This window comes from Barbus barbus (genome assembly GCF_936440315.1).
Source record: "Barbus barbus genome assembly, chromosome: 9".
NCBI classification, from domain to species: Eukaryota; Metazoa; Chordata; class Actinopteri; order Cypriniformes; family Cyprinidae; genus Barbus; species Barbus barbus.
This window is the reverse complement of record NC_136737.1, coordinates 17,205,349-17,215,191: the sequence shown is the minus strand read 5'-3', so window position 1 is coordinate 17,215,191 and position 9,843 is coordinate 17,205,349. Positions and strand designations below refer to the sequence as shown.

Here is a 9,843-nt window from a genome sequence, read left to right as displayed (position 1 = left end):
TGTGCTCATAACGCACGACAACAACGCTTGTCAAGCGTTAACAGGCTATAAATTGGCCACCTCCCAGGAGAATTACAAAACCAATTAAATCCACATGAACCGACGGAAAAAAGCAAAATTGGAAAAACTCCCCCAAAGAATACGATCTATCTTGCGCTGTCAACTCCTCCTTCATCTTTGTGGAGATGGGGGCTACAGTGAGATGTTTATGAAATTCCTTGTTCATGCTGACCTGAGAATATACAGACATGTATTTCTGAAGTGGTTTTGACAGTGTTTTAGCTGCATTGTACATCGGGGTGGTACTTAAAGACAATGTGAATTTGTTTGCAACCCATTTTATTTCCATAACGGGATGCACTTCCAAATGAAAATGAGAAAACAAGCATGGCGGGACCATAAGAAAGTGATTGGATGGTGAAAAGTGGGCATTATGTAACAATTCATAAATATTGGTATAAAATCATTATAATAAATGTAGTTACTAAAACATACAATAGAGATGTATCAAAAGCATCTAAAACATATTTACACATTTAGAAATGTAAAAATCTTTACGAATCCTTTATAGTAAAAAATCTCTACAAATTAATTTGATATAATCCTTTCTATTTTATATAGGCTAAAAATAATGCTCATTTCAATGTCTATGCCGTACGAAAATCTAAGTATGCTACAACAAAAAAGTAAATAAATGGAGTCAATTTAGATTCATGGTGACTTGTATATAAATATATATGTAATATAATGGTGATCTATATATATATAAAACTATTTAGATTATATTATTATAGTATAGCATTATAGTATAGTAGGGGTACTTTCTGATGGGCTTTTGGCGATACATGAGACAAAAACATTGGGAAACACTGTTTAAGGAAAAATAAACATGGTTAGAGGCAGAATTCAACACAAATGTTTTCAGTTTAAGTTCATTATTAATCTAAGGCTCAAAAAACATGAGCTGCATGTCAAACTCCCTTTCGGATAATCACTTGCTCCACTGACATCTAATCACGCAAATATGTGCAATGATTTTAACTATTTTTCCTTTTGAATCAGTGCCTGGTCATCACAGCGCTATCCTTCCCTGATTGGCTCTGAACAGCCCGGCGTGCAGGCAGGAAGTCGAGCCAGGCTTGCTTCCTGAGCGTTCGAGAGAGGAAGCCCTGTGATAGGCGAGAGGGAGCGGGGTTAAAAATAGTCGCGTATATAAAGGCCTGCTCAGAATCCCATTCCGTCTCAAACTCTCACTTGCGCACTTTCTGGCAGGACTCTCGGTTTCCTTCTCTCTCGAAAGCAGGACCCAGGGCAGCCGCAACACCGTCCTGCTGTGAAGAAAGAGCAGGTGTTTCCCAGGGTTTGACTCAAGCAGCAAAATATGCATTACAGTGGATAACCAAAAGCAAGAAAAAAAAACTTTTTTCCAAATAAATGCTCGATGCCGAGCGGGTTACTTGAGCTCAGTTCAAACGCAAAGCATAATAACTTTTCCAAAACGACAAGAAAGTGAATGAACTTGTTCAACTCTTAAAAGGCCAAGAACTACTTGTACCATGAAGAAACTCCAGGGCACAGCTTTCATTATTCATTGGCAACCACATGACAAGTTGATAAACTGTTAAGCAGCAGACATACCAACACAGATAGGTGAAATACAACACATTACACAGATTGGAAGTGGAAATCAAGAGGTATTTCTTTATCTGAATAGTCAAAAAAAACTAATCTGTACATTCTTAAAAATCAAGGTTCTTTATTGGCATAAATGCTTCCATGAAGAACTTTTATTATGCATCGAAGCTTTTCATGCCACAAAAGGTTCTTTATAGTGGAAAAATATTCGTTAGATTATTCAAAAGGTCTTCAAACTAAGAAATAAATGGTTCTTTTAGGAGCTGTTTGCTATTTGTGAAAACCAAAATGGTTATTCTATGGCATCGCTGTGAAAACCCAAACCAAGAAGTATTTCTCCACATTTTTTTGTCTGATCAGTCGAAGAACTGTAAATAAGCATCTATACACTTTTAAAAATAGTTCTTTGCATTGATTTTCTCAAAAGCTGAAAAAAAGTTTCTTCAGATTATTAAAATGTTCTTCACACCAAGAAAAAGAGGAACTGCTCACTGACTTCATGAAGAACCTTTAACATAGAACCTTTCAATTCCAGAGGTTCTTCAAAGTGGAAAAAAGGTTGTTCAGATTATTAAATTGGTCTTTGAACTAAGAAACAAAATGGTTCTTTTAAGAACTGTTGAGTGCAATGTTCTTTGAGAAAACCAAAATGGTTCTTCTATGGTGTCACTGAAAACCCCCCAAAATCAAGTGGTATTACTCTGCATTTTTTCGTCGGAACAGTTGGGGAACTATAAATAAGTTCTATAAAGCTTCCATGAAGAACATTTGACATCCATAGAACCTTTCTGAAACGCAAAAGCTTCTTCATAGAAGACAAAGGTTCTTCAGATTATTATAATGTTCTACACACTTATAATAATCGGTTAATTTAAGAACTCTTCACTGTTCACGGTTCTTGGTAGAAACCAAAACGCTTTTTCTATAGTGTTGCTGCAAGAACTATAGAACCCCCCCACACACACACTTTTGGAGCCATTGTTTTTTATTTTAAGAGGGTATTTAATCAGCGGAACAGGACAGAATATAGGCTTGTATACCTGTAAAGGTGGAATGTGAGGGTGTGTCGGAAACCTCCTAAAAGCATGATCAGAGCACAATTAGAAACAGACATTTTAATGTGTGATCCATGGAGCCCTAAGGGGAGAACTAGTTGTACAGTGCAATAAACACACCCTTTTCTGACATACCTTGTCAACATTCTCCGTGCCCAAATAACATACTGTACTTCTAAATTGAGATGTATCATTTGGTTCCTGGAAAGGTGCAAATGAATGGATCAAAGAATAAACATAGTCACAACACATGTTGATATGCTCGAGGAATGGCGTTCATTTCTAGTTTGAACGGTCACCTCATTTGAACTCTCGTGCAGCGCATTCTCACCATGCATGTTGCATGTTATTTTTGACGTTCAAAAATAGTAAAGTGATGTAATTTCACACAAACTGCCATTTTAAGTTTTCTCTTGCACTGCATTGTGGGGTGACTGGACCTTGCAATTTGCTGCAAGCTAGAAATACCTATTCATAGACTAGTACAGTAATTGCCCTAATACCTGCTACTGGGGGGAGGGGGATCCCAGCCTCCTCAGCTCTATTTGCAAATGAAAGGGGTTTTAAGAGCTTAATAGCATGTGTTTTGTTAAGAGCTTGATGCTACAGATACATTTGGAGCCTGTGAGGGTGTTAAATAGCACCAACAGTTGTGTTATTGTTAATGTTTTGGTCTAATGACATGCAAATCTGATAAAGTTGTGGCTTTGGCTGCAGGTGCGACATAACATCTTACTACGTCACAACTTCAAAGAGTACAGTGTTCTATACAGTGCACATGCTGTATCACTTATGCTTCTTAAACTTACATTTGTGAACAAAATGTAGTTTAGAGGGTCTAAAAGGTTGATCTATTTTACAAAAAGCTGTTAAAAGTGTAAAAAATAGTCACATAACCACAGCTGTTTAATTCTACTTTGCCCCTTTGGAAAGATGTTCAAAGATGTTGTGTGTCAGATCTCCATAAAACAATATCAAATCTCCATAAATAATATGTGATATGTATAATATTTAAACGTTCCATTATTAATACTCTTTCTTTTTATATAAATCATTACCACATGTAAACATGTCAGTGCCAGTTGTCACATGTGTAAGCAGCTGGAAAACAAGGCTTACTGTAATGATTTACGTGCTGTGCTCACGTATTTGGGAAAAACGGAATTTAAAGTGTTAATTTAAAACTTTAATCTACGAAACACAAACTATGTTATCTGCTCTTGAGCCAGCACTTTTTACATTATTAAAATGCAATCATGCCAGATGCATTAATCCCCTTTGCTATACGCGTCTCCTATTTGCGCGCGCATTGCCAATTTTCATCTTTAAACAACGTGTTAATGATGTGTATTTTTCTCCCATTCTGCTCTTGTTTTTCTCCTCAAAGGCAGGAGAAAGAGAGGAGGGATCTCGCATCATGTTGTACTCGTTTAACTCGTTTTTACTGAGGGGGCGTGGAGAGGCTCCGGTGATTTAAAGAAGAGCCGTGCGCTCTCACCATCCAAGACGAAAGGCGCACACGCCGGAGAGCAGCAGCTATATACCGGGCTAAAATTAGGGACGGATAGTGCGTATTTCCTCCGCTTCGTACAATTGGTCCAGCTTCTACTGCCGTAATATTTATAAGATCTTAAGGTCTTCCACCACTCATACTTGCTGCATGAGTGTGAATCATAGAGTGTGAAAGCAGAAACCGAGTTGTAGTGCACTACAAGAAGTTTCTTGGAGGGATTGCAACTGGTCCCCGATCTTGAACATTTTTATTTTACTGGAACAACTGGAAATGGCTTTAAGTGGAACAATTTTACCGTCTATTTCCACATTTTCGGCACAGAAGGAAAAATGCTGGGAAAACGTGAGTATTTCGTTTTTGTTTTATTATGATTATGCAGTTCTTTACTTTTACATGTATTACATACACATTTCAGCTGCGTTTTTAAACTATTTAGCAAACTATATTCCAAGTTTATCAGTGCGCTTAATGTAAAGAAAATCGCGTTCGAAGTCGTAACCATAGCAACAATTGCTTTACGCAGGTCGAAATGTAATTATTGTTATTATTTATCATGTTAAATTTAGACAAGTGTTGATTAAAAGCGTCAGCTAAAAGCGTCTTTGAGGTGGTTAACAGTTTTAATAGGGGCACTATAGAAGATTTTTGATGAACTTCAAAAATGTATGAAACATTAAAAGTTTAGTTAATCAATCTGTTTCAATGCAGAGGTGGAAGGATGAAGTGGACAGGTCCATGCATCTCAGCTTCACAGCTGACATTTCAAACATGGACAACCTCAGCAGAACAACAGATGATGAAGATCTCGATAAATATCTGGATCTGGAGTTTATTCTGGCCAACACTGCAGGTTCTGATCATCTTGGGCTCGGAATGGGAGGTGACTACAGAATGCAAGAATCCAGAAACATGTACAATCCGACGGTGGCCCCCACCACATACCCAGTGCCCGAGATCAACCCGTCACCTCCACCGTATACCACCAGCCTCATGGCAGAGCTTCTGCAGTCCGATGTAGACACCTACTGCCAACCGTCTCTGCCTAACAACATCCAGGGAAGATTCCTAGTCAGGTCTAACTTCCCCAGTCAGGACATTTCGGAGTGTATCAAAGTGGAGCCCTGCATGGACAGTTATGGACCTGTAAGAGGAATGGTTCCCAAAGTCAAGCAGGAGGGCAACGGTGCATGCATGAGGTCTTACGAGCAGCCAAGACTGGCCAACTCACCACAGGGAGCAGGCAGCATGACTCCGCCGCAGAGCCCCGCGGAGCTCATCAACACAGACTGTCAGTCACAGATGTGCCATGCCATTACTTTCACACAAAGTTACCAAGGCAACACGGGGTTTCCCCATGCTGCACCTTCACAGATGCAGCTGCAGTACCCAAATGCGCATCACTTCAGCATGTGCGACGATGGAGTCGGGATGCCCAGCGCCAACCAAAGAGTACTTCTGACACCACCCTCATCTCCTCTGGAGATGGACACCAAACCAAAGAGGGGACGACGCACCTGGCCAAGGAAACGGACAGCGACTCACACTTGCACTTTTTCTGGATGTGGCAAAACCTACACAAAAAGTTCTCACTTGAAGGCACACCACAGAACGCATACAGGTAAATAAACATCTATGCCACTACAGCAACCTCTGCTTTTTTGACATTTAAATATATTGACATTATAACAGATGGCTGAAAATGAATAAACATTAACATACTTTGTTTTTTCTTGTCTTTGTTTAGGCGAGAAGCCTTATCATTGCACTTGGGAAGGTTGCGGATGGAAGTTTGCCCGTTCTGATGAACTGACCCGTCACTTCCGCAAGCACACCGGACACCGACCCTTCCAGTGCCACATGTGTGAGCGCGCCTTCTCCCGGTCCGACCATCTCGCCCTCCACATGAAACGCCATATGTAGGAACAGAATCTGAATATTTGGACTAAACGCACTGAACGATGAACATCTCGGATGTTCAAAGCAAGCATTTTGTCTGTACCCCCTATTTAAAGTAGGACATAGTCAACATGATAAAGAGGAAAAATGAACTGACTTGACTTTTGCATTGTAGCTGGTTCTACGCTTCATCTCTTTACAGATTTTTTTTTTTAAAGAAACAAAATATATTTTCCAAAAAGAGCTTTACAAATGCCAAACAGTTCAACTCATGCTAGGCTGGACCTAAACCTCAAGACGGAACTGGAATCAGACAGTAAAATGTGTTTAAGTTAACATGATGTGCTATGGACATCACGACAGTGCCTTTAATACATGTATACATCTAACGAGTGCCATAAATACTCTTGGCATTAAAAAAAAAAAAAGTTTGCTATTGTTTCAAGAAACTAAAGCTTTATAAGACAGTTTTTCTCTTTCAAAACTGCCTTAAAAGTTAACAAAAGGGCGTTACCTGAATGTTTGAAGTCATTTGTGCATTTATCGACATAAACATTTAAAAAATCAGGGTCTTATGGTTTTGTTTTGTTTCTTTTTTCTAACGTATTTGTACAATTTGTATGCTGTTAACGTGAATTGCAGACTGTCCCATGTTCGGATGACATGATAAGGGCTATGTGAGTTGTTCTGGACCAAACATTTTATGTACATAATTTATACACTGTAAATATTGTACTTAATGTACATATTAAACTTAATTGAGATATAAACGTGTGTTTGTCGCTTTGATCACTATGTCAGCATGCCAAGCACTCTTTTTGAACCCTTCAGACAAGATCTCAGTGGTATCACCCAAGGGTAGATGTTACGGGCCTAGAGGGAGATTGCAATCTTTCCCAGCTGCAATATTTCAATGCCAGAGAGCTGTGGCTAGAACTATAAATACAAACATTACATTTACATAATTGTTGAGACTGAATATAGCCATGTCTGTGCAGAGGGCTACACCACAGTTAAAGAGAGAGTGGCTTTGGAAAAACAACGGAAGATGTGGGATATCTAAAGGGGTGAAGGTTCTGCTTTGAATTTCTTTTTACAGTTGGGGTGAGAATTCAAAATTTACGGGCGCTGTAAAATCAAGTAGATAAACATATCAAGAGCTCGAGACTACTTGGCACCAAATGTTAGTTTTGCATGAAACGCTAACACAGGACACTTGTAACTCTTTACACATCCATCTCCTAACAAGGTGTATCCAGTTGGTGTATTCAGGTCACAAAGCAGCAATCCCATCCAATAATGCCTCTAATGGTGTGAAACTAGCCTGGAAAACAAAGCTCATCTTGGTATTGTTTGATAATACTCTTAGACCTTTCTCTTGTGTTTTTCTGGGCCCTGTGCAGTGGTATGGAAATATTATACCGTTCACTTGTTTGAAAGGTATTCACCGCATGGTCTATTTTGAGGAAATGAGGAACTAAAATGGTGTCAATGGATGGCTTACTTTGTGAAGTAAGAAAAACATTTTCATATCACTTTCAGGTTGGTCTCAGATCACTTTTCGGAGTTGCTGTATAGTTGATAAATCACCAGGCAAATACGTGCCGTTTCAAATTACAACAATTCCCTAAGCCTCTGAACTTCATTTGTCCACTGCAAAAGTTACATCCCTTGAGATGCCAGAGACTTGACACTGTTCACCTAGGAAATGGATTTAACCTGCATGAGAAGCTGATAATGACACCAATTATGCATTTAGGATTATGTTAATTGTCTGGCTTCAAGCCAGAAGGCTCCTCAGATTGCATGTGGAAAGATAAAATCAGGGCTCTTTTACGTTCTTGGAAGCGTGCTATGATATTGTTATTGTCTTGAGGGTATTCCTCATACCGGCAGCAAAACGCTTTAAAATACAATCCATAAATTACCTTAGATGGAAAAAGCCCTGAATTCTCTTCAAAATAAGTGTCCGTTTATCCACTAACCAGAGATACCAATTGATGTCCTTCTTATTCTGGGATCAACCAGTATTTATTTCACCTGATGAAATAAAAGTTTTTTTTTTTATTATTGTTTTATTCACTTAATGAACAATTTGAGATTATAATGGGACATAACTTGGAAGTTTGTAATATCACTCAGGATGTTTTGGTCCATGCATGTAGCTGCTTCAATCAAAACAAAATCAAGCCTTTCCTAGTGGCCAAAATTTTCATGCATTTTTCTTTGAAATCTTGGGAATGTCATGGGAAGAGTTTGCCACCTGCTGGACTTGCACAGGAATACTTGCTGCATACTGTGACTTTCCCAATGTGTCCAAACCTTTTCATAATGATACTTCCCATGGAGCACAACGTCGGGACATGATATTTATTATCATTTGCGCCAACTTGGGAAAAACCATCAAAATCCAGGCAAATCCCTGCATTGGGAGGCAATAACATCATATGTCAATTCCTCCAAATCACCTCTCCACCAACAAAACAAAGTCTGAAAAATGAGAATCCCAATGGCTGATGGAAAACCACACTTGTGTGACAACATAATGGAAAGTGGCCATCTGGCTTACATTTCCCAGCATACCTCTACTGACGGTCCTGGTGGAGTGCAGAAGAGTGTCCGTCAGTGCACCGCAACATCCCCAGGGCAGCATTACTCGGTGGAGAGCCCTTGTTTCCCGGGCCCAGGCCCAGCTGATTAAATACACAAAATCCAGCTCGGGTTCGCTCACGTCTGGAGCTCTTCACGAGCAGATCGAGGTCCGATTAGTCAACACGCTGATTTAAATCAATACCCTTTCCGAGCAATTCTTGCTGCAGGAGCGGGCCAACTTTTCCCAGCCAGCTGTCAATACGCTCAAGTCCGTGAACGGGTCACCTCGAATCCAATCAACCAAGTGAGCACACACAGAGGATCTTGTTACCAGTGTGACGCTAATGACCCCAACCAGACCTTCAACATGTGTACATGTGTGCCGCATTTAACATACTCACCTTGCTCTGGTAAAACACAATAGAGCATTATTGGCACACCTGGATCGTCTCACTTGACATGCAGCCCCTATTCCCAAGAACCCCCTGCATATGTAAGGAAAGTGTCAAGACATTCGCCAGGGTTGAAGATGTTTTTCGTACACTGGTTATTAGTATCGTCAAGCATTCACAAAAATTAGAAAAAGAGGAAAATAACTATTGAAGCATGTGGAAAAAACATTGGGAGTCCAATCTGGAAGGCTCTTTGGCCCATTTCCACAGTTATGATTCCCAAAGTTCACTAGCACACAAACTAAGTAAATACCGATCTCGGAATTTCCTGTTACGGTTAGCATTCCGCACGCAGGTTCGCTTGTGTTTCAGGATACAGCTTTCACAAAGTTTCATTGAGCTTCAAGGAAGCCTTCAAGAAACTAGAAGTTAAACAAGTATGACTCATTCCTTTTGCATTCAGATTGGATTTCAGATTTTAGTAGCTACAATAAAGCAGTTTAATGTGAAGTATCATACAAGAACTTGGCCTACTTTTGCACCTTAGGCATACTGAGAAAAAAAAAACACAACCCCAAAATACAGTGATCCCAACGAGACTTTGCACATTTAAGCCACACTTCATTTGTATGAATGATACTGACATTAGTTGATGTCAGTTTCCCTCAAGTGCACATCAGATTAAACTATAGACATGTTTCACAAAAGGAAAACACAGACTAAACCTATAGGAAAGCAAAAAGAAAGTCATTTGGTTTGA

At 39.5% G+C, this 9,843-nt stretch overlaps 1 protein-coding gene across 1 annotated transcript; it reads left to right on the top strand.

The window, feature by feature from the left end:
- Nucleotides 1–4,160: 4,160 nt before the first annotated feature.
- LOC306875567 (Krueppel-like factor 2) lies at nt 4,161–6,867 on the top strand. The gene is made up of 3 exons (XM_079426226.1): nt 4,161–4,545; nt 4,912–5,821; nt 5,948–6,867. Exons 1-3 carry the CDS (start codon nt 4,474–4,476, stop codon nt 6,121–6,123), a joined length of 1,158 nt encoding a protein of 385 aa, XP_079282352.1. The 5' UTR covers nt 4,161–4,473; the 3' UTR covers nt 6,124–6,867.
- The last annotated feature ends 2,976 nt before the right edge of the window (nt 6,868–9,843 follow it).

Coding starts and splice junctions, on each gene's coding strand:
- LOC306875567 (XM_079426226.1), top strand. CDS start 4,474: ATGGCTTTAAGTGGAACAATTTTACCGTCTATTTCCACATTTTCGGCA. Junction 4,546..4,911: donor AGGAAAAATGCTGGGAAAAC/GTGAGTATTTCG, acceptor GTTTCAATGCAG/AGGTGGAAGGATGAAGTGGA. Junction 5,822..5,947: donor ACACCACAGAACGCATACAG/GTAAATAAACAT, acceptor GTCTTTGTTTAG/GCGAGAAGCCTTATCATTGC.